The sequence below is a fragment of the Hoplias malabaricus genome, chromosome 4, assembly GCF_029633855.1.
Source record: "Hoplias malabaricus isolate fHopMal1 chromosome 4, fHopMal1.hap1, whole genome shotgun sequence".
NCBI classification, from domain to species: Eukaryota; Metazoa; Chordata; class Actinopteri; order Characiformes; family Erythrinidae; genus Hoplias; species Hoplias malabaricus.
Window position 1 is genome coordinate 60,212,141 of NC_089803.1, and position 25,739 is coordinate 60,237,879.

The window sequence follows — 25,739 nt, forward strand, 5'->3', positions numbered from 1 at the left end:
CCACTTTATGTGACCACCAATACTGCCAAATGTAATAACACAGACCAAAATATTGATGTAGCAAATCATTTTACATGCAGAAATGATGCACACATTTGAATGAAGTTCAATGCCATTACTTTTTAGGTGTTGATGATGGTGTAGTATGTTTACACACATGAGGTGAGAGTCACACCTTGTAGAGCATGCCCCAGCAGAGCATCCAGCTCTGGGTTAACTTCAGCTTTCTCCTTCAGCATGTGGAAGAGCAGCTGGTTCTGTGTGGCGCTATTTATCTCTGTCTGCTTCAGACGGCCTTCCATCACTTTGATCTGAGACTCCTTCTGTGCTGCCTGCAAGCCCTGCCAGTACAAGAAATACTTTAAAAACACATTTAGATTCTTTCAGCTACCTGGGTCATCTCTGAAGTAAGTGAACTGTCACTGACACCAATATGGGTTCTGTGAGTTCAATCAAATATGGGTTAAAATCTGACTTCACGACGGATTCTATTGGATTCTATTACATAATTGTTATATCTCAAATGATCTCTTTTTAAATTTGTATTTTTTATGGAATATATTTTTAAATACAATGAATATATTTACACACAATATTTAAACAAAAGTTTTTTTTTTGTGTGAATATACCTTGATGAAAGACTGCAAAAAAAAAAAAACTGCAATAACACACTGTGTGAGTGAGTGGACATTATTCTTCGTATGTAATGAGAGTTCCTGTACCTTATTAATGGCCATAGACAGGAAATGGTCAAGTAGGAAGCGAGCCTCAGATAAAGTGCATGAGCTGATCACAGCAGAGACGTCCACTGCATCGACCTCCTCCTACAGAAAACATACATCGCACTCGTTTTCCTACAATGTCAGGATGTAGATTAAGGCTTATCTAGCCTATTTACAATGCACTGTACATATTAGACTTTTTGTGCATCTAGAATCATAGTTAAAGCTTAGCCCTGGTCTAAAACCCATTTTGAAAGCACTCAAAATTGTGAAATTTAATTCTACATTTATTTTTTTATTTTTTTTTTCAAATTTGCATGTGTAATATGTTTTATTCAAAAAAATCTATTACTATATATAAGAGTAAAACATACATCAGAAGAACATGTAAACTCAGTATAACACTACATGATACAGCTTAATATAAATCAAAAGCATTCCTCCATGTACCTTAGCTTCTTCCATCTGCATGATGTTGGCCTGGCAGTCAGCAATGCTGTCGTTGATGTAGTCAATGTTGGCAATGAGAGATTCCATTTCTTCGCTTAGAGCCAGTACAGTCTTATCTGCATCAGTGCCCTCTGTTGCAATTTTATCTCTCTTCCTCAAGACTTTCTCCCTGCGTTTGGTCAGATCCTCTCGTTGCTGGTCACACACAAAAAACATTAACAAACATCAGTTAAACTAAGTCTAATTTACAGAAATAATTTTAAAAAAAGGTAAACACAAAACAAACACATAGTTGAAACAACAATGTATTTTTTCTATTGCAAAATTTAGACCTCAAATCTGTATGCTCAAAACAAGTCACAATGCATTTGACAACAACAACAATATTAAAAATGCCATAGTGTTAAATAAATCTTTTTGCAATCCTCACTTTGAGGAGACGATTCATATCTGCCTCCATGTTAGAGATGGTCATCCTCTGCATGATGATGTCACTAATACGGCGCTCCAGTGACTGCCATTTGGCTCGTGCTGTTTTGGTGGAAATGCCTCCTGTTCTCATTAGGTACTTCCTAACACACACAATTCATGTCGAAAAGACAATCAATATATTCACAGACTCAGAGACCTCAATTGTTACTATTGATTCCTTCTATTTGCCCATTCTACACTACATCAAACCTGCTATATTTTCAATTTGTTCACCACTATGCTACACCTATAAATAAATGTGATATTAAAATAAGAATGTAATATTAAACTAATTAAAATAAATTTTGGTATGTCCACTTAATCACATTAGCGTTTAGTTTCCTATGATTTATTGCTCACATTTGTAATAAAAACATACTTTGAAATATTAAATCATGTTTTAAGTGTTAAATCACACCACTCACAAACATGCACACATTTTTAAAGCAAGCAGTTCATACAGTATAAAACACTACACTGATCAGGCATGTGCATTATCCTGATGGTTGAGGCCACCACCCATAGGAATACTGTTGTTTTGGTTTTAGTCTGCATCAATTTTTAGGGAGGTGGTACAAGTTAAAAAACCTCCACATGAATACCAGGACCCCATGTTTCCCAGTCGAATATTGCCTAGAGCACCACCGTCTTGCATTCTTCCTTTTGAGCATCCTGGTGCCATCTCTTGCCTAGGTAGTTTGCATACACATAGGAAAGAGGTCAGTATGGGCAACCTGGGTCCACTCATGGGTCCACAGATATGCAGTAAGCTGCAATGCACTTCGAATTTGATATCTTTCTTTTATCGCCACTAAGTTTTTCAGCAGCTTGTACTACGTTACTTCTGAAGGGTATTAATACATACTGGGACACCCCACAAGACTTAAAATTTTAGAGATGTGCTAACATATTGATCTAACCATCCCAATCTGGCTTTTGTCAAAGTGAATTAGAGCCTAGTGCTTGCTCATTTTTCCTGCCTTCAACACATCAGACTGTGCACTAACTGCCTAATATATTCCACCCCTAACAGGTGCCATTATAACAAGATAATCCATGTAATTTACTACATCCGTCAGTGATTTTAATGTTGTGGTTGACTGCTGTATGGGGAAAAGTTGGACGGTACCTGGTGCCGTTAGGTGCAGTTGCCCCAGTGCCATGTGGTCTGGTGGGACCAGTGCGGGTTGATGACTCATGGAGAGGCTCAGGCAAACTGACTTTACGATTGACTTTCCCCGAGGTGGGCCTCACCTGCCGCCTCAGAGCTGTTATCTACAGTAAAGACAGCAAAACACAGAAATATTACAATAATATATATTGTGTACACATCGCTTTTAATCTGAATTCTTACAAACTATAATTCCCACGCATTATTCCATAAGTATCCTTTAATTTGCAGTATTATTCTTAGTTTTGTTTGAGTGCTTTTTGTATTTGATGTCTTTATGGTTGGTTTTAATTTACTTCACTCTACAGCAAATGAAGTGGCGTGTTACTATTAACCTCAAAATAGCAAAGCACCCTAACAAAAAACCCCTGAGTAGGTGATAAACATAAGGAGCTCCTGTGTCACCTCCTCTGTTCTCCTGCGCAGTACGAGCTCTTGTTGCCTCTTCTGTGCCTCCAGTTGCCGTAGTTGGTACTGTAGCAGAAAACAGAAATGATAAGAGCTGATCATAAAAAGACAGAGCATGCATGTTTTTTCCATGTTGTAAAAATATATTAATTGATATGATAACACCAAATGCCATGACCAAAAAGGATTTTTTGTTACACTTGAACACATTATGTCCATTCATAATTTTTTTAGCACTAAAATATGTCACAACCAATAAATACAGGATTTCTGGGTAATAAAATGTATACACTGATCAGCCATAGCATTATGACTACTTCATTGTTTTCACACTCTGTCATTCTCTTCCATTCTCTCAGCTCCACTGCCCATACAGGAGCATTTCAGATCTACTATTCTACTATTACAAACTCCAGTCCATCTGTTGCTCTTCATACATTGTTTGCTCCTTTCATCCAGTTCTTCTATGGTCAAGAACCCCACAGGACCACCACAGAGCAAGTATGATTTGGGTGGTGGATCATTCTAAGTGTTGCAGTGACACTGATGTGGTGTGTTTTGGTATGTTAGTGTGCGTTTTGCAGTGAAAAGTGGATCAGGCACAGCAGTGCTGTTGGAGTTTTTAAACCTTTCAATGTAACTCCTGGATGAGAATATTCCTTCAACCAAAAAAATACATTCATTCATTGTTTGTAACTGCTTATCCAGTTCAGGTTCACGATGAAACCACTGGGCACAAGGCTGGAACACACCCTGGAGGGAGACACACTCACACATTCACTCACACCTTTGGACACCGATACTTGTTTTTGGGCCGAAAACAGAGCAGGAAACCGACGCGGACAAGAACACACCAAACTCCACACACAGTCACCCAGAGCGGGGCTCGAACCCACAACCACAGGATCCTGGAGCTGTGTGACCGCGACACTACCTGTTGCACCACTCTGACACCCTTGCCCCTTGCCTTGAGTACCACACAGTACTCAAGGAATACCTGATCTGGAGTGGTCCAGATTATTGACTACAGTTTAAATTTGCAAACTACAGTCAGTGGGCAGTGAATGTAGAAATAAGAAAGTGTTATTAATATTATGGCTGATTGATTTATTTTCACTCTGTTCATTTAAGTCTGAACAACTTTGTAACAACTTTGAGGCCTGCGTGCAGAAAAGGTTTTATCACCTCCTGACGTCGATGGTCCTTCTTGAGTGTGGCAATCTCACGATTACGGCGGGTTTCTGAGACACGGTTCCTCTCCTGCTGCTCCTTTATTTGCTTCATTAATCCCACCTTACAATGACACCATAAACATGAACAGATTTTTAACCAATCACAAAATCTTTACTTTACACTAATGACACATGGTGGGTGGTAGTGTTTTTCTTAAATTTTGACAATGCATGCATAAATAAAACAAAACAAACAAATATATCACAGAATGACTCAAAAATATTTTGTCAAACACACCAAATCCCAGAAGTTATGAGACACACACCTTTGTTTTCTTCATTTCAGAGACGTCCTGTTGCAGTTTCTTCAACTGTTTCTCATACTGTGATTGGTTCTTGAGCAGGCGAGCATGCTCTTTCTGAGCTGACTGTAGTTTCTGCAACTCCTTATTCATAGAACTCAGCTTCCTCTCATATTCTGCCTTGATCTTCTTTGCTTTCTCCTCTGTACATGACTCCACTGAGCCTGAAATTACAGGCTACATTCAGTATTCACTCTCAAGGTATAATCTGGTATACCAGATAAGTATGAGGTAAGTATTATCTGATAATAAGGTATACGAATACTATAGGGACTAAATGTTTTAAAAGCATGTTTTATATAATCTCTGTCCAATTAAAAACATGTATCACAATTTTTGTTGAGTTTCATGCTACACCATTTGAACACAGCAGCTGTCCTTCACATCGTGTGAAAATTTCATGATGAATGGACCAACATAAATTCTCCAAAATGACTTGAAATATAATATTTTTACATTGACTTCCATTGAAAGTTAAAAATGTTATTCCTCCTCATGTAAAGTTATTATTTTGGGAAATGTTTTGAATTGGACAGTGACGATAGAAACGAAAGATTTTGTTTCCTGCTATTTATTAGACAAGTTAAAATTTGACAAACACTGTTCTTTGTCGACTGTACGTGGTTCAAATCAAGTGACACCAAATATGACCAACAGATGGTGCTGCAACCAAATGATATAAATGACCTCAATTATAGTAGTAACAGATCTTTTTAAACAATTACATTTTCCACTAGCTTTGATAGTTTATGAACTATACTTAACAAACTGCCACTGTAGAATTTAGAGGACTCAATCTGTCGTCATCATATTTATGTGGATATTTTGTAGATATATTTTAGATAGCTTCTGGAAGACACCATTTGATAACCTTATGTTTTTAGTATGTTATACAGAAAAATTACATTAATGTTATTTATCAATCTGTAATGAAGACGGTGGTAATATTCCAAACACTGCCTTCAATGTTTTCTCTTGGGGGTCACTGGCACAATTCCAAGCAAGCATGTTTTATAGTCATTATTACACAGACTTTAGCTTTGTATGAATTAGATTTAGGTTAAAAACAAAGAATTAATTTTGTTCATCCCAATTACTCTATATTATTCCAACTTTGAAAATGTAGTCTCTATATGAACATTTCAGGCAAAAGGCTGTTGAGTTATTTGGGCAGTCTGACACTGAAGCAATGCCACAATGTTCACAAAATTCACTGTAAATCTTCATTGTAAATCACAGAGTTGCAATATCACAGAGCACTTCATACCCATGTTGTGCAGCACACGATCCCTCTCTAGCTGTGTGTCTCGGATCTTGCTCTGAAGCATCATCAGTTTCTGCTCGTACTGCTGTTTGAGTGTGTGTAGACGACGCTGACTGTTCTCCAGCTCATCAATCAGCTTCTGCTTAATGGCAATCTCACATGTAATATTAGCCAGGTCTGCCTGAAAGTCCTCTGCAAGACACAAACACACATACAAAGTTAGTCATGTCAAACAGAACTGCTTTGAAACATTAAATACCTTGTAATTAATATCTGTTTTAAGGGGAAACTAAATTAATGGTATTTAACATTCTGTGACACAACCAAATAAAACTTAGACAACATATTAGCACCACATTCTTATACACATAAAATAGTAGTGAAAGGAAAATTTGACAGAGTAGAATAAGACTTGACTAAATAAGAGCAATACATTTAGTAACTTTATCTGCTTTCAACCACCCATGGATGTCAGTGTGGTCCTTAGAGGAACCATAAGAACTGATTCAGACAATCACAGGGTACATGAACGTACGTACAGAGCTGTTGACTCTTCAGCAAGAGTCTTACCTTTTTCATCCAGCTCTGAATCTGACTCCTCTGAGCTCTCGTCTGCCTCCATCTCATCCTCCTCAGGATCTCCCTCACCATCATCTCCCTCCTCATGATCACTTCCCTCCTACAATAGACACGGAATCTTATCAGCTTGAGTTTTTCAATGACATACACTCAAAAATATACACAACCAGGGGTTAAAGTGGGCTAGAATGATCAGGAACAGCATAAAAGCAATTTTTACGAGTAAATCAAATCTGACTGGGAGTTTCATACATAGCAATGTCAACATGAGTATGTTTTTGTGTGCTGCTGCTGCCTGCCGTTACTTCCAGCTGATGCCATGTGTTCAACAAATCAAACAACAATCATCCCACAGCCCCACCACCACAATCTTCATTTTGTTCGGTTCTCAGGTTTCCGTTCAGACAGTAAATGTGTGCAGACAAACAGTCAGTCGCAGTATATAATGCATATAGCTAACTAATGGAAACAAAAGTTAATGGAGTAGCTTTTTGGGGCAGCCATTTCCTTGAGGTTAGAAAAGCAAGCTTGAAGCTGGAGGGTTGCAGGAACGACAAAAAACAACGTTCATTCATGGCTGAAATGCCCCTGAGCAAGGCACCCAACCCCAAAACCACTCCCCGGGTGCCAAGGTGGTTGGCAGCCCCCTGCTCTGGTTGTGTGTGTTCACTGCCCCTATTGTATGTGAAGAATTGCTCACCAGTGTATGTCTGTGTGTTCACTGCCACGTATAAGTTAAATGCAGAGAGGAATTTCCTCTCTGCATTTCCTCAGAAGAGGATCAATGGACTCTTCTTCTTTTTCTTTTGTGAAGAGGTTGCTCATGTAAAATTCAGTGGATCAAACTGAACTCAGCATATATCAGATTATCTCATTGCCATTGCTCATTGCTCTGTCCACTAAAGAAGGACAGAGGACTGTGCTGCAGCATATAAGCTACTCTCTCTGAGTTTACATCTACAAGGTGGACCAGTGGTGTATGTGTTTCTAACAGAACAGACAAAGAGTGGACAATCCTAATCCAGTGATAGTTCATTGTTTAAATTCAATCTAAAGTGTGATAATAACATACAGTCATACTTTGTGTTACTATATAGCGACCAAGTGGAAATAATCTCAAAACAAATATTCAACTTAAACATACCGCCTCCGCTTCCTCATTGGCTCTATCTGAAGACTGGTCATTGTCAGGGCCCTCTTCCTTGATGACACTATAAAACAATCATTATTAAAATGACAAAAAATAAAAAAAATAAACACACCCTAAAATTATAGGAATTTGCCCTGAATGTGTCAATAAAGAGAAATGGTTAGTACATGGGTTACATTTCCTCTTAGATGGAGAGAAGAAAGATTAGTTAGTGATAAAAGAGGCAGAATCCCAAAGCTTCCTTATAGGGGTGCATCAATACATACATATAATATAGACTGATTAGCCATAACCACTATAACCACCCAATTTCTACATCAAATCTTTGAGCTCCACTGCCAATACAGAAACACTGTACTTAAATTTGTGGTGTGGATCATTCTTAGTGCTGCAATGACACTGATGTGGTGGTGTGTTTGTTTGTGTTGTGCTGGAACAAGTGGATCAGACATAATAGTGCTACTGCTGGACTGCGAATAGGCCACCAGCTGAAAATATTCACCCAACAGCATCCTGTGGGCAGTGTGCCAAGGACAATGGAACAATGTATGCAGAGCAACACATGGAAAACTGTCTGTAACTGCAGAGCTACCAACTGAGGTCAATGGAGCTGACAGAATGGATAGTGAGTGTAGAAACAAGGAGGTCTTAATGTTATGGCTGATCGGTGTGTCATTTTCGATACAACATGGAGAAAGAACATGATTTTAATTTCCCTTTCATTTTTTGATGTGCAGGTCAAAGAGACCAATACAAACACAACAGTATATTTGGAAAGGATGACTGGTACCAGAAATATTTATAGAACAATAAAAAGTTAGCACCATGTCCCCATTTTTTATCTAAGTTCTATCTAAAAGCCAAGCTTTAAATTCTGACAAGCTGCGCCGCAGCAAAACAACCCCCTGTAGGAGGGACTGTGTCTCCATTGGCTGCTGATTGGCTAAATAAAGGTGACGACCAATGAGAAGCAAAAATACGGAACAAAAATGGCTGCAACTGATTAATGAGGGTTGACAAACGGCTCAGAATGGTTTTTAAAATAAAATCTTTATAAATTCAATTCATAGCTCGTATCGTACTGAATCCTCCATATCCTTTGGCGGCCAATACAGCGTCAATTCATCTTGGGAATGATGTTCAACATTACTTTCATGTCCATCAAACCAATCTTTCACCAGTCTTGCTGTGTGTATTGGTGCATTGTCGTCCTGATTGGATGCACATGGTCTTACTGGTGCAATGTGCAATTAATGAAGATTGGCTACAAGGCTGGTCCAATTTAGCCATGAAACATTCCACACTAAAATGACAGGTGTTTCAGTTTCATCTGTCTAACCCCTGTATATTTGTTGGCCTTTACTTAATTTTTTTAACTTAGAAAATTATTAATTAAAAAATGAATATTAATATATGTATTATGACACCCCTATTTCATTAAACAAATACATTTTTAAACCTGCACAAATGATTGTATATTGCGATGCCATTCATTGTAAAAAAAAAAAAAAAAGGTTTGTCTTGTTTTACAGAAGATCTATTGATTCTAAATGGGCATGAGTAATTGCAAGAGAATTAAAAGAGATGAGAGGCTAGAGTGAGCTGCTCCTCCAGGGATTAGAGCTACCTGCACATATAAAAGTGCCATTAGGGAATTGAAATCAGAGCGGAGGGACAACATTATCAAACCTGTCATTCTCAGGGTCCTCATGGACACATTCTGGCATCTGCTGCAGTCTTCGGTGTGAGTGAGGGTGAGAAAATACAGCAAGAGACACCAGGTGAAAAAAATCTTTTTGAGAGGTGTTTAATGTTATTACTGTCATAACAAACGTTTCTTTCTTCAAAATGGTAATTTTACAGATGAGGGAAAATAATGTCAAATATTTACAAGATTTATTATTTCAAAAATGTATATGATTTTATTCTAAGCAATTTTGGATTGTTTTTTGATTGTTGTTTTAATGTAACATTTACATATTGTCAATTAAATCCACCTATATGAGTGTTTGGCTTCTTTTAGTCCAAGAATTTGCTATGACATTTGCTTACCCACTGTAATCTGAAGGCATTTTAAGATTATAGTGAGCCTAAAACATTCTGTGTAAATTTTATGAAATACACAAGTACCCCACCTATGTATGAACAATTTGTAGGGCGTGTCAGATGATTCCTATGGTGAAAATAATCACTGTCTGTGGTCATAATCATAGCTGTCATTCTCAGTAATGGAGCATAGTAAAAGTGACTCCAGAAGGCATGAACTGGTAGATGGGCAGGGCACAGAGGGGTTGGGTAACTACCCAAAACATTCCCAAACACACTCCTCTCATCCTACAGACTGTGAAAAAACAATCTCCCTGCTTCTACCACACAACACTGTAGGTGTGAGAAACTCACCTCTTCTTCTTTTTCCTCTCTTTCTTCTTCAGTTTCTCCAGGTCCTTCTTCGCAATCTCAATGATTTCAGAGGCCTCTTTCTCTGGAGCAAGGAGTGCAGGAGGGAAAGAACCAGGCCCTCCATACAGTGAGGAGCGAACCGAGGCACGAGAAAGGTTTTTACGTAGATTTTCACTCACAGCTTCACTCTCCAGAAGCTTGGCCCTGGAGTCCACAATAAGCAAAAATAAGCAAATATAAGCAAACACAAATAAGCTTTGTCTATACACAGGACATGGGATTGTGTATATGTACAGTACAAAACTCTGCAAAAGTCTGAGTCAGTTCTGCATTTTATTGATTTTCCTGTAAAAACCCTAATTAAGTACATTTTAAGTACAACTTCAAACACACACACACACACACACACACAGCAGTGAGAATAACTTTGTTTTGTTTTGTTTTCATACAAAGCCAGGATATTCCTGTGTTTACAGGTTAAAAATACACTCTACCTGAGCTCCTCAATCTCTTTGATGTAGTTCTGGATCATGTTTCCAATTTCCTCATTCCCTTCACCTACAGAACAACAGCAGATAAATCTACTTGGAACAACAAATGCCAAAATGTAGTGAGCCTAATGAAATCGTATCTCACAAATCTTACAAACTGTACAAGGTGACCCTATAATGTGCATCTTAGCATGAAATAATTAGCCCCTGCATCATACTAAACTACAAGACACAGTATGGTCAGCTTGCATTTTTGCACCATGATTTTGCACAATGATTGTATCACAAATTGATGAATTAAACCAAGCATTTGATCAAAAACAAATGTATATACGTTTCCCCTTTATCCAAAGCAGTCATTGTGTATAATCAGACTATTACCCTAACAAAAACATTAACTGATATTAGATTATTATATGGGGCTTTCAGTTTACCTGCTCTAGCAAGGATCTGGTTGGCTTGGTCACTCAGCAGCTGAGTGAGTCGAGCTCTTTGGGCGTCAATGGTTTCCTGCATGGCCTTGACCCGCACACGGAGGTTATTATTCTCCGTCTGCAGCATTGAGTTCTCATGAACCATGTCGTTTATGCTCTCCAAGCCATCCTCGCCAACCATACGCTTCCCCTATCCGTACACAACACAAGATGATAACATTTATTCTCTGATACATCATGTATTTAACTCTCTCTCTCTCTCTCTCTCTCTCTCTCTCTCTCTCTCTCTCTCTCTCTCTCTCTCACCGTTTTGTACTCCATAAGCTCCATCTGTAGTCGAGCTATCTCAGTTCTGAGAGCACTGATCTGCTGACTGGCTCTGTCCTGGTTCACCACCACTTTGTTCTTGATGTTTCGTGCCCTGTTTGCATACTTCAGAGTGTTCAGGGTCTCCATAAAGTCCCGGTCTGAGGGGCTGATACAAGCAATCATCACAGTCTGACTGGATGTTGGAGGGGAGAGAGATAAAGAGAGGGCGAGAAAATCAGAAACAGAGACGGGGAAAAAGTTACATTTACAGTCTGTTTTTAAAGCAACAACTTTCCCAGTTATTTTTTGGGAATATTCTGTAGATTCTGTATACAGGTAATAGGATAGTTGCTAGTCAACACAGGACACCAAATATGCCTAGTCTATATCTGAGATTAAATCAGGTGTTGAACAAACAATTGCATTAAAGGTAAAAAACGTTGAAGACTGTAGAAACACAGACCTGTTCCCTCCCAAAGAATCCTGTAGGAGACGTGTGAGTTTCGAGTCACGATAAGGCACATGTGTAGAACGTTTGCTCTTGTCTCCCAAAGCACTGATGACATTACCCAGAGCAAGCTTTAGGAAGACACAGAAAACAAAATCAAGACTCATCAATGTCAATGTCTCAGTATGTAATCTGCTGCAGCTCTTTCAGTCTCTACTAGTTGGTGCTGTTGTTGCCAACAACATGGAACAGATGAATTAGCAATGAAATATATGGCCTCTCAAAGAAGACTCTCAACCAGTGCCTGGTATAAACCTTATGTGAAGATTTTTCCTTTGCCAAGGGAATTACTTAAGTGTGTTGCATAAAACTCCTCAGACATTTCACTTAACTAAGGGAAAACGGTAAGGGATTTACTGTAGTGAGTGAGGTTTTGTTGCAGTAAAGTTCCATTTTTTCCATGACAACAACAATAATGCCGCAAACACGCGGAAAGCCAGGTGTTCTGACGAGTCGTGCTACCTTTTTGAAATGTGCTAGCATAGTGTATGTTTATACGTACATTTGCTTAAATAAAACAGTAGGTAAAATATTCTGAAAAGCTAAATGTAGTGTATCAGAAAATGCTGCCTACAGAAGTGTAAGCAGAAGATATGCACAGCCCAAATGATTATTACGGTGATAAGAAATGGCTTTACATTGTTTTTTAACAGTTTTTTAAATTACATTTGCCGTGTACAGTTTTGGAAACCTCAAGCAAATAATAACAGTAAATTAAGATTGTCTAATGCCCGGGAGAAAAACAGATCAATCACATAAAACTTTAAACCAGAAAACATTAAAGATTTTGGGTCTGAGCATGCACAGAGCTGCAGAGTAGCACATTTTGACAAGGTAGCACAACAAAATTCTGCTTTTATAACCTCTTTCTCAGCCCGGGGCGGAAACTTAACTACTTCATCTAGCTGTCGGCAAAGAGTATCTGGCACTCAGTGAACAACCCGACACACGGAAGACTTGTGGACATGGAAAAATTCGCCCACCACTGACTGAAAACTCCTAGCTTGGAGCTATAAATCTACAGGTAAAGCATGGTTACGCTGTGAAAGTGAGGTCGTCTTCTAGCTCGCTAGTGAGTTCATAAATTGAAAGACTGTCAAATCTGTACTCTCTTAACAACTGTTCATCACTCAGATGGTATAGTGGATTTTCTTTCTATATCGAAAAACATTCCTAGTACACGATAATCTTCAAAAATCTCCATGTTGTCCATCTTCTGAGTGTTAAGGTGAGGTTTTGCGTCCCTGAAATAATTCTAAGGGAATTGACAGTTAAGGAACAGTTAAGCAACACTGTTTTTAAGGGATTACTTAAGGGACATACAATACTTAAAACAACATTTAAGGGGTTATGACTATTTTCCTCAAGAAAGCCCCTAGGTACCACTTAAGGTGTTTTTCTGCAACACACTTAAGATTTCCCTTAAACATCCTTTAAAGTTAAGGTACATTTTCACTTAAAGTGTTTTATGCAGCTGGGCACAGAACTCTTATTGTGAACATTCCTGAATAAATATGCAGCTTTTGTAAGACTCCTTTGCCTCACGTACCTCTATTCAAGGTGATCCAAAACCACAACCTTGACAGAGTCATTTGATATCCCTCACAAAACTATGTCCAAAAAAAAAAAAGATCCCTAAGCTCCTCAATACGAAAAAAAATAAATCTGCATATATTTTAGGTTTGGTTCACAATTTTTAACACAAATCCAATATTAGGGCCCTTTTCTTAAGGCCTACCAATCCACAGTTGATGGAGATGCCTTCTTTAGCCCTGTCCCCCGTTGCCCCTGTTCTTTTCAGACGTTCTGAACCAGCCAGGTCGACAAAGTGAAACTTGGCAGTCAAGGTTTCAAACTCGTTCATCTCAGAGGAACCATTGGCCAATCTGTTGTCCGTTTCTTCATCCTAGGAGAGGACACCATGAGAAATAGCGGTTTACAGTATAATAATATTAATAAAAACAATAATTATTGAGCTAAAGGTACAAGGCCAGTGTTCTTAATATAACCAGTAAAATGTTAATTGTTTCTTGAGGCAGAGCATAAACCTTATATAATAATTCACAATAAATGAACCTAATCACTCTGACACTTGGACCAGAGGTATTAAAAAGAAAAAATGACAGAGATGAATGAGAAAGCATGTAATGCTCAGATAGCATTTGCCCTTAAATAAAGAGCCAGCTCACTGGCAAATCCTCACTTTGGAGGTACATGCATGCTCAGCAGCCAAAACATTCATTCATTCATTCATTGTCTGTGACCACTTATTCAGTTCAGGGTCACGGTGGGCCCAGAGTGGGTGCAAGGTTGGAAACACACCCTGGAGGGGGCGCCAGTCCATTGCAGGGTGACACACACACACACATTCAGTAGCCAAAACAGTGCAGTGCAAAAAATGCACATTTCATCAGATATTACAAATAATTTTTAAATAATAAATATGGCCTAATGTTTTTAGTGTATAGATTTGTCCTTAATCAACAAGTGTCTGGTCTTGTTTTACTGCAGGAGAGGGGACAAACTTTTCTAAAAGGGAAAACTATAAACACAGCATAAACAGTACAACTATCATTTTAAGATGATGTGTTCTCAGCCAGAGATGTGAGTAAATCCCTGAAAGCCTGGTTGGGACCTGGGAGTAGGAGGACTTTAGGGGTCAACAGCACCACCTACATTGCTGGAAGCACAGACTCTGACTTGGCACAGGTGGATGGTGAAGATGGCATGTGAGCGTGAGCTCTGGACGTTCATCTGAGTGCTGGCAGTAGTGCGGGACAGAGCACCTAGCTTCAGACACTGCATCATCTGGGAAACCATAGAGGAACACAAACAGATTACTGCACTGCAAGAACTCAGGCAGAAAAACAGTGAACTAAAGATAAATGTATATATATATGGTCAAGAAGAACACAAACAGACATAAACCTGTACATCATGGACAAAACAGTACTACTCCTGAGTAACAATGAAATGCAAAAATGTCACCCAAGTTTGTCAATAATATCAAAAGTCTCACTTGATTAAATAAGCACAGGCACCACAGACATCATGCAGAGACTCATTTAAATACTGTTATAGTAAATTTAGCATGACAAGCACAGGGCATAGCCTCTTTAAAACATTGTTCCTGTTAAAATTGAAACTCAATTTACTTTAATTAATATCTTTATAATATCGGATCCATTAAATATAATATGTCGACATATTAGTGCAAGTCACATTTCCAGACTTAGTTGCTTGTGTGGCAAATGTATGAATTAAAATATAAAATCTGTAAATTGCTGAACTACAAATTGTTTGACAAATGTTTTCTTTAACTGTAGGTTTATTTGGATTCTTCTAAACACATAACACTGAAGGAGGAAAGGGCTGAATGCTTATGACACAAAGTAAAGGACACTGTCACTACATGTAAGGCTTGTGCTTATATTTACATAGTCTGTGATATCAATATTGCAAAGACCTGTATGGTGTTAATAATTAACAAAAAATATACTGTGCAGACATATCTTATGCACACACACACACACACACACACACACGCTTTAAACCTGACCTCATCTTCTGAGATGACTGTGCGTGTGGTGACTCCCACTGTATAGATCCCTCCTGTGGCATCTTCATGGATCTTGATATTGGATTTCTGCTTTCTTGCTTCTACATCTCGCGTAGTGTCAAACAGGTCCAGCACCTCCTCATTGTACAACTAACGCAGAAAAATTATTTCACAAATGATTTCAAAGGTTAAATCTGACAGTGGCCTATATGATCAAGCCTATCCTACTTAAAGTAAAAAAAAATAAACATTTTGTCTCTTCATAAAGGTTTCAAAAAGTTGGAGAAATTCAGACAGACACCAAACTGAGGGAGACAGCTTCATTTGCAGTAATGTCTGTCCATTTTCAAATGCCAAGATAACATTGCTATCTATGATGTGTCAACACCATTCTTCTCATGCTATACTATGAAGCACTATCTGTGAGTTAAATTTAAAGTGCTGATACAGAGAGTTAAGTCTTCTACCTCACTTTCACGCAGGCCTGAAATAACACAGCTACCAACCATCGGAAGTTTTATGCTTCCATATCTACTGCTCTTCCTTCTCATATTCAAACAGCCCTGGACTAAAAGGCTGTTAAAAATGTCAGCTGATAAGGAAATATCTCTGGAAATTTCACAGAAAATATATTTTTAACATTATCCTTTTAAACTGCAGGCAAATCATTTGTTGACATTAACATTTTCATTTATACATTATATTTAATATTATTAGTCCTCCCAGGGCTGCTTCACTGCTACTCCTTTAATTATTATATACATTTTATAACTTAGGACCTAATGGAATGAAAAATAAAATTCTTGTTTGGAGTAAACAATGGCTGTTAACATGGCCTTAAACTTGAAGTTCACCACACGGCTGTTAAAACAGGTAAATGGCTCTGTGTTGTTTGATCTTTATGGTATTGGAGTTTCAAGCGGTGGTCAAAAAAAGCACAAAAGGACAACATAAAAGTTAGTGTTTTTATGATAACAGTGATCCCTAATGTGAGACAACAGGTATATCGACCAGACATTTTGAGCATTTCGAGGTTTGGGCAGTCACAGAGTACGGCTCATCTCTAAAAAGCGGTCTCACCTCTAAAAACTGAGCATTTATCTTGAACTCAGGTACAGGACGGCCCTGTTCAATTGCAGCCTGCCGTCTCTCTTCGATGCCCCTAAAGAGATGTTTGACAGCTCGCGGGATGATCCCACATTCCTCTTCACTGATGTTCACATCAAAACCTGTGCCCATGGTATATGTCTTCCCAGAGCCAGTCTAAAAGAGAGTGAAAAAAAGAAAGCGAGAGAGAGGAAGAGAGAGAGGGGGGAACAAATGATGATCAATATTGTGATCCAACTTTATTTTCTATTAATATGTTAATTCCAACCTAATAAACTTTATAATGCAGACTTGGGCTAAGATTGAATGCCTTTAGTGAGAAGTATTTTTGAGGTCATGGTAAACAACAAGGCTCTATAACAGCTTGGTTAATCTTAAGGCCATTATGCATTTAATCACTTCTAGAGGAAGAAGGTGATTGACTGTTAGCTGGCATTAGTTTCAATGTATAAAAAAGACAGAAGTGTTTCACTGTCTGCAGCAATGGAGTGGAGTAACCAGGCAAACAAAAGGGGCTCAGGGGCTCTGTTGTCATGGCCACAGATAGAGGAATGCAATGTTGGGCCCAAATTCTCACGTCATCCCCCCTGCTCTGTATCGCAGCCCCTAAAGTTTCTGACGGTGGGACAAGAACTGGGGGAGTTAGGAAGGGAGAAAAGATAGGAGCGTCAGGCTCCCATCTAGAGGAATTCTTGGGTGGTTTTGTAATTGTGATTTGAAAGAGAAACAGACCAAGTCTATCTGACAGCTAGTGCACATGAGACTCCAAACGAACAGCCCATTTGGTTAATTGATCAAACCAATAAAAACTCCCTGCAGGTTTCTTGTTGAAACAAGTCTACTGTTGCAGTGTTGACAGAGGTTTCATGGTTTGTTTGCTCTCCTTTGTGCTGATATGAAACAAGCTCCACAAAGACAAGCTCAGCTGTAGGAACCTTAATTAGGCAATACAGTTTCACAGAAAACTCCAGGAACATCAAGAAAAAAACAAATCTAGGCTTGTAATCTCATGCTGATGTACAATCTGAACGTGTTAATGCTTAGCATAGTTTATGTAAGTTAAAGCACTTTAATCTGACCTAGCACCTGAGAGGATTATTTGCATTTAAGTGTGGTCTGAATGACTCACCTGGCCATAAGCAAAGATTGTGGCATTGTAGCCTTCAAAGCAGCCTTCAATGAGTTTCTCAGTGCAGTTGCTGTAGATGGCATCCTGCTGCGAGTCCATGTCGAATACATAGTCATAAGTGAAGGCCTTGTCCTTACCCAGAACCACTTGAGGTTCCCCAGGTGTTACAAATGTGCAAATGTGACATCCTTCAATTTTCTCCTTTGCCAGCTGAGGACGAATCCTAGAGAGAGAAAGAGAAAGAGAAAGAGAGAGAGAGAGAGAGAGAGAGAGAGAGAGAGAGAGAGAGAGAGAGAGAATTAATTTAATGGCAGCTACATTTGTATGCAAGAATTTGGGTGCTCATGGTATGGACACTCTTCAAATATAAATATTGGCTTTTGAGCCTAATTAAATATATTTCATATATATTTCATTCACTGGAGGAATGCAGGTATGAGGCTGGCTTGCAGTGTGACAAGCGAGAGCCAGGATTCTACAGAGCACATATATGCCTACTGCATGGAACACTTCTCTCTGAATATAGGAACTAACATTACTAATGTGTGGAGCATACTCTAATCGGATATCTAGGCCACTGATAAATATAATCATGCACAGCAGCAAGCTGAAATGACTGCATTGGCTGCATATTAAACAAGGATGTGTTTGTGTGTTTGTACTACATCAATTAAATGTAAAGTGAAGGTCAGTAATGAAGGAGTACCTGGAGAAAAAAATGTCCTTTCAATTTCAAATATGAAGGCACACATGCACCGTGTACAAAGATTAGTGTCATGTGGATGATAAATTCATTAATGAAGTAACTTTAAGGGGGGGGGGGGTCATTAAAAGTGTTATTTATTTATTAAAATCAGTTCTGAATCTGCAGCTGTATGACTTGCTATGTTGCGATGATTGATTAGCTTGTCTGTTTGAGAGGGTGGTACAGGACTGCAAAAGCTGCTACCCAGCTTGCTGTAACTGTCCAATGCATACAAAGCTTTCTCTGTTCAGAGTGAGGGGGAAAACTCTGCATATTCACTAGGTACACAGTCACACCCTGCGTTTCATTAACTAATTTTTTTCTGTTTGTTTTTTTCCAGTCCTTTCCTACCAAACCACCCTATACTATAAATGTGTCTAACTGGTCCTAACACAGGTCATCCTGTGACATACTCTTTGATGTTTCAAAACTCAAGGCCTGATACTTTGTGCATTTAAGCACACACAAATGAAATCTAATTGAAATGAAATCTAAAATCTAATTATAAAGTTTCCCCCTACACCCAGTGGATGGTGTCTGAAATTCATTTGTTTAGCACAGAAGCAAATGTAACTGACAAGTAATGAGAGCTATAGCAGCTATATGATGAGGTTAGGGGTGGACGATATGGCCCTAAAATAATATCACGATATTTCAGGGTATTTTGGTGATAACGATATCCTTGGCCATATAAAAAAAATAGTGAAAATAATTGTATTCATTCAACACACTATTACAACAAAATTAATTTTATATTAATATTAATTATTTTAATTTATTAATATATAAAATTTCTTAGTTAAATTATATTCATCCATCCATTATCTGTAACCGCTTATCCAATTTAGGGTCGCGGGGGGGTCCAGAGCCTACCTGGAATCATCGGGCGCAAATACACCCTGGAGGGGACGCCAGTCCTTCACAGGGCAAGACAGACACACACACATTCACTCACACCTACGGACACTTTCGAGTCGCCAATCCACCTGCAACGTGTATTTTTGGACTGTGGGAGGAAACCGGAGCACCCGGAGGAAACCCACGCGGACAACACACCAACTCCTCACAGACAGTCACCCGGAGCTGGAATCGAACTGCGACACTACCTGCTGCGCCACCGTGCCACCCTAAATATTTGCTTATCTTGTAAACAACCGTAACATGCGAAGATGTTTATTTCCAAACCACTTCCACACAATTGAAGTCATTCGTCTTTGGAGGAAATTTCCACCATACATGTCCCTGTGCCTAAATGACTCACGTAATGAATGTACGCCATATTACGTGTAACTGCATGATGTCATTATGTAAACATATCAGAATATCACAATAATCACGATACTGATTTGTTTTTTTATCGTTTAAAAACATTTTGCGATATTATTGCACATGATACGATATGGCACAGCCCTAGATGAGCTATACGCTTTTACTAAGTTTTAAGCTACATTAACCTCATAGATGTAGCATACCACAATTTAAAATGCAGTAACAAAATATGTCTTTGCAAATCGAGTTTTAGGGCAAAGGAAAAAATTTAAAAACGTATTTTGGCATTACATCTTTTAAAGTTAGTATTCTGAAGAGGAACAGCAATCTGTATTTTACATTCTCTTAACTTATCATCTGATGTTTACCCAAATTATTACGGTTTTCAATTAAAACATTAATTAAAAATAGGGCCGTTTCATCACAAGATATGAAGAGATATAAATAACTGAATAGTAATAAGAATAGCAGCTTGATCTACACTCTACTGAAGCACTGGACTTAATGTGGTTAAATGTATAATTTATCAGTACAGTATCAGTGTCACTGCTAATTACGTAGTTACATGAGTGTAGTGTTGCAGTCCTTGGCAGAGCAGGGGCAGAGACTACAGTATTAACAGAGCATTACCATAGAGCTGTTATTTTGTGCCCATGACATCAGAACCCAGCTATTTAGCATCCAGCTCTGAGATGCCATGTCCAAGGCTCAAAGGAGAGCAAGAAATTGAGAGGAAAATGAATTAAGAAACAACTCAACAAAAGACAGCTAGTGAGAAGTGAGAAGCTAAGACTAAATATGTCTAAGGGCTTAATAGATTTACAACTAGTGTTTTAACAAAATAACCAGACAAGATACATTTAGGGTCCAAATTTTACTTTGTGCTACAAGGCCTATTTTTCTACACCAGCATATCTGTCTCAAACCACCACCAGTTTTTTATTATTATTATTATTATTATATTATATTTATTTATTTATTTATTTTTATGTCAATGGTTCAATGTGGTTTTGACTGATTACATTTGGGGTAAGTGGGAAATTTGTTTTTGGGAAGCTATTAATGCACACTGAAATAATATAATAACTCATAAATTATGACATGAACTGAATAATTTGACACTAAAATATAATTATGATTACATAACATGGGTTTTCAGTGCCATTCTAAACTTCTTTCTTTGGTTTGGCTCATTGCTGGACCCTGGGTTGGGCCTGTCTGAGCCGTTGAAGTCCACATTAGACTCTCCTTACAATGTTAATCCCCTCATTAGGACTGGATCAGTAGTTCAGATACATCTAGGCAGACACGCAGGGAAGAGATGTTATGTTTTCTAATAAAATTCCCTTTACCAACTCTTAAAGGTGTAGTTATCGGTGAAAAAATGTAAAAATGTAAGTTGAACCCTTAAATATAAATATATCTATATATATATATATATATATATATATATATATATATATATGTGCAAGTCTGCAAGTGTCAACAGCTTGTTGTAGGGGTTTTAATCTGTGGTTAGTAAAATTCTTTCGAGTAAATCAACGAGTAATACACTGCAGAGGTGTGGTGGCCAGGGTTCTGAATGACCCTTAAACATGTGACAGCTTAACTTAGTTTCAAGCCACAGGGCTCATTACAGCGATTAGAGAGAGCAGCTCTCACTGCAGTTCTCCTTTTCTCAAAAAAGACTTTGTGTTTCAAACTGACGTTGGACACTATTAAATCTTGACCCATATTTATGAAGAGATTCGTATCTCTGACTGCTGCTGACCATTGTGACCCATCCTAATCGGTCTATTGAAAAACAGGCTTCATATGTACTTATTTAACAGTGAGTGTGTTATCTGTCAGAGGTCAGAGTGAACTACATGATTCTACACACTGTAAATATGGAAAATAAACAATAGGCTAATCTACAGCAGCAGTTCTACTGAGGACTCTGACTCATGCAGAAGAGTCGATGACCTCATCCAGTACCAGTCTAAAAATGAGCCCCCTGGGAGGACATAAGCATTATCTGTGATTCGATTTGCCATTCTCATTAATAGCTGACGCACTGTCTGTCCTGGATATGGGAGGTGTTCTGGAGCTCAGCTCATCCTGCATCACTGTGACTTTGCATTTTTACATGATGGAAAATGTATTTTTTTTTTTTTTGTCTCCAGCCTGTGTGAGGGCTGTGTGCACGTAGTAAAACAATGAAAAGTAGCTAAGCAGCATCGACTTCTGAAACATAAGAGAAAAGCCATGCCATAAGTGTCCCTGGAATTTAAGAACCTTGGAATTTTCACTAAAGAGCTTTACTACTTGTGACTGAATGGCCCTTGCTCCTTTTATTGTTTTACAAGCCATATAGGGTTTCTGAATATCAAAGCAAATTTTTTAGTATACTGACAACAAAGGATTACTTATTGTTTATTCAAATGTTAAGCAATATAGTATGTGATCATACCTGTATGGTAAGTAAATAAATAAATAAATAATAATAATAAATAACTAAACTGCAGCTAAGTGTTTTCACCATACATAGGCACGTTGATAGCAGTGAAGAATATGTACTAAAAGATGCTGCATAAAGATAAAATGTATTTAAAACATTTCAACACGAATGTACATGTTAGAATTGTGCAAGAGCAGTAGCCTAAGGTCTGAAACAAAACCAAAGCGTGAAATGGAATAGCACTGAATCATTAATAAGCAATACGTGCAGAACTAACAGTTTTTGTTCTCTATGCGGCCCAAAAAGCCTCAACAGAAATGTGAAAAAAGCCATTTTATTTAAACATAAACTTATTGAAATGTAACTACTGAGCTGTTCTCAGATCTGTTGAGGGGCACCTTCATTTCCGGCACAATCTCTTCCTTTCTGTGTAACTTCAGGCAGGGGATCCACAATGGCAGCTTGTCTAACCTGTTCCCGTGAAAACAACAGGAGCAGGTCCTTGACTGGCCTTATAAAAAAAGAACAAGGGAAAAAAAGAGATAAAATCTGGCTATAAGGATTTTCCCTTTCAACATCATCTGTCAGTATGTCAGGCTCCATTTGTCATCCTTGCTGTGATTTCTGAAATCTCTGCTTACAAGTGCAAAATCTATTATGCTGCCAGGACAAAGGCATTCTCAGATTTGTGGTGTTTTATGCTGAGACTAAGCCACTGTTGACATTTTCTGGGGCTGGAACGGAGAGCAGTTTACTGTTTTGAGTTACTACTTGGAGTTCAAGGGCCGCTATTGTGGAAAGATTACGTGAGACCTAATGTGGAGGCAATTTCAAGGACAATAACATTTAGGAACAAGTACAAACCCGCCTTACCTGACCTTCAGGCTCCCAAAAAACTTTCTTAAACAGACTTTCAAGGCATAAATTCACACCCAAGAGCAGATGCACAATACTAAAAGAACTATTACAAAAGAACACATAGTTAGCTTTTCATGGGCTGTTAAAATGTGCAAAAACGGGGTAAAATCAGAATGGTGTTGTGGTGTTTGATCCTTGTGGTATTTTGAACAAAGCATGTCACAGACACAGGCACAGATTTTAAATGTTTTGTGTAGATACAATAACCAATATTTAGCACCTTGGAGTAGTTTGTTTTGAAGAGCAAGGCATAGAGCGGCTCCGACTGAGTGAGGGAGAGTGTGTTTGAGTGAGTGTTTGTAATTGTTTATCATCTTGTTTCAGTAATTAATTCTGAAGCTGAATGACTATCTATTTTTATGTTTTATATAAGAAGGGCTCCTGCATTGTGGTGGGTGAGAGTATCTTTCTATCATGTAACCATTATGTGTGTGTGTACTGAATGTCGCTCATATTTTAAATTTGTTTTCACCACAGAGAAATTTAATCCCATAAACTGTTCTCTGCAGAAACTGTGAAAAACGTCCACATGGCAGAGATAGTTGTGTATGTACAGGTGTCAGTACATATGTGCAAGCACAAAAGGGCGCCAAGGTATAGGTTGTACTATCAGATAAAATTCCAATATTAGACTGATAACAATAACTAAAAAGTCCACATATTGGTCCATATAAAAGTCCATATATAGTGCATCACTACTGACTACACATTTTCCTTTGATAAAAACCTCACTTGCTCAAATTTCACAATTTAACCTTAACTAGCTTAAGTGGTATTTTTCAGTGCTATGTAAGGTTTTTCCAAATTTGTAACACCTGCTGGAATTAACACCCTTATGAGTGTCTCATAGGTGAATTGTACTGAAACAGAAAAGAAAAAGACCAACGAGATTAGGCTCTCATATTTATTTTGAGCCTGACAGGTTTTGAGAATGTTCCAGTGATTCAGCTGTCCCTTTCCTTCCTCAGAGGCAACAGAGGATTCCCTGTACTTTAGCCATGACTTCCTTCTAATCGGATCAGGGCATCATACAAATGTATATTCTTTTACTTTGTTGTTCCTACAGTTTTTAGTTAAGTAAGAGTTTACTGGCCAAAATGATTACCAGTTGTCAACTGTCAAACATCTCAAACATTGTTAATCTTATTACCATAAGGCAATCTATGAAGTGAAAAATAGACAGGAGCCTTTAAACACTGATATTATTCATGTCTGTAATTGCTTACAGCATGAAAACTGATCCTGAGTTGTCAGTTTTGATAATGACAGAAAAGAATATTTTGCAGAGTCAGCATCCCTGAGAGCAGAATGTGTTCACTCAGAGGAGCAGGGATTAAGTGAGGTTCACTGGCCCCAGTGCAGTTCACTTGGTTCACTTACTGCCCCTTGACTGCTTCCTGGGTCAGAGGTCACAGTACACACATGACCAACTGCAGGAAAATGCTCAGAGGGCAACACGGACCTGTCAGATTGCCTCATGGCTCTGTTCAATGAGTGGAAACCCAGAGGAAAGCCAGTGAAAACAAGGACACTCAAAACAACCAGCCACCTCCTCTCCCAGAGGCTCAAACTGCTGTTGGTTAATAATGGAAAGGAGCTGTTGATCCTGGAGTGATCTGATATTGGCTGACTATACTTACGGGAAATGCTGAAAACACAAGATAAGGAAAAATGTGGAATCCTGTTGTTGTGTGTATTGTAATCTAAACTAGAGCCACACGTTTGCCATTCCAGCTGTACAATCCAATACAAGCACAAAGGTAATTTTAGAAACAAACCCAGAATAAAAATGTGAAACAAAAGACCAAGTCATGCTCCACCCACTAAAGTGTATTCTGGCAAAGATTTCTTTCAGTCTAATACATTTAGTCACAGACAGGTCACTGTATAACAGTGCTTCTGGTTTCAAACTGTACGCTACTGAGTGGGACTACAATGTTTTAGCTAATCAAAATCTTCATGGGATTTTTCACACAGTTGCCCTATAAGTAATTCTAATCTGTAATATGTGCTATACTGAAACATCCCATATTTACATTGAGTAATGTGCTAACATTTCCCATACAGCAATCCATAACGCTTGTCTAACTTCACAACAATTGCCAGGAATGAACACAATTGGGTTGAATCAAGGAAAGGTAATTCTGGAACAGAAAAGAAAAAGAGACAAAAACAGTGGTTGGAACTCCACTCTCATTGTCAGTTTGAATCTGAAACGCTTTCATGATTCGATTGTTCCCTTTTCTTCCTCTGAAGCAACAGTTTATTGCATATACTTCAACCATGACATGTGGGCACCCAAAAGACCTTCAAACAAGGACAAACACAGGCTACAAACACTACTATCTCAGGGCAGGGATCATTGCTATGCAATGAGTTATAGCAAGAAAAGGATAAGATTAATCTCAAGAGATTTGGAAGCCAAGCAGATGCTGTGATTGCAAGCAAGTTTATGAAATAGTTTCATTAAATTAGACTGAAACATGAATATTGATTGTAAATTTTGGATGACCTCTTGTATATGAGTCAGCTGCATCCTTGAATGCAAATGACAGATCACTCTTAGAGACAAGATTTGCTTTTGCTCCCCTCAACTGGCTCATAAATATTGGAGGTCTACACAGTCACACATAATATAATCCAACCATTGACTAAAAGGCATACATGTGATCCAACAAATC

General features: G+C 38.3%; 1 protein-coding gene across 3 annotated transcripts in view; it reads right to left on the reverse strand.

The window, feature by feature from the left end:
* Positions 1-25,739, reverse strand: part of LOC136694058 (kinesin-like protein KIF21A) — a 40,588-nt gene that overhangs the window by 9,279 nt on the left and 5,570 nt on the right. For 2 of the 3 annotated variants that reach the window (XM_066667409.1, XM_066667408.1), the window contains exons 2-23: positions 17,687-17,909; positions 16,531-16,713; positions 15,451-15,600; positions 14,568-14,699; positions 13,630-13,797; positions 11,847-11,962; positions 11,381-11,576; positions 11,075-11,264; positions 10,644-10,707; positions 10,150-10,353; positions 9,439-9,486; positions 7,744-7,810; positions 6,591-6,699; positions 6,024-6,212; positions 4,721-4,920; positions 4,408-4,515; positions 3,220-3,288; positions 2,773-2,918; positions 1,603-1,744; positions 1,173-1,367; positions 723-824; positions 176-341 (exon numbers count right to left, since the gene is read on the reverse strand). In XM_066667409.1, the coding sequence (XP_066523506.1) occupies positions 176-341; positions 723-824; positions 1,173-1,367; positions 1,603-1,744; positions 2,773-2,918; positions 3,220-3,288; positions 4,408-4,515; positions 4,721-4,920; positions 6,024-6,212; positions 6,591-6,699; positions 7,744-7,810; positions 9,439-9,486; positions 10,150-10,353; positions 10,644-10,707; positions 11,075-11,264; positions 11,381-11,576; positions 11,847-11,962; positions 13,630-13,797; positions 14,568-14,699; positions 15,451-15,600; positions 16,531-16,713; positions 17,687-17,909 (3,167 nt within the window). The remainder of the gene's footprint in view (positions 1-175; positions 342-722; positions 825-1,172; positions 1,368-1,602; positions 1,745-2,772; positions 2,919-3,219; positions 3,289-4,407; positions 4,516-4,720; positions 4,921-6,023; positions 6,213-6,590; positions 6,700-7,743; positions 7,811-9,438; positions 9,487-10,149; positions 10,354-10,643; positions 10,708-11,074; positions 11,265-11,380; positions 11,577-11,846; positions 11,963-13,629; positions 13,798-14,567; positions 14,700-15,450; positions 15,601-16,530; positions 16,714-17,686; positions 17,910-25,739) is intronic. The other variant, XM_066667410.1, reaches the window with a different exon arrangement.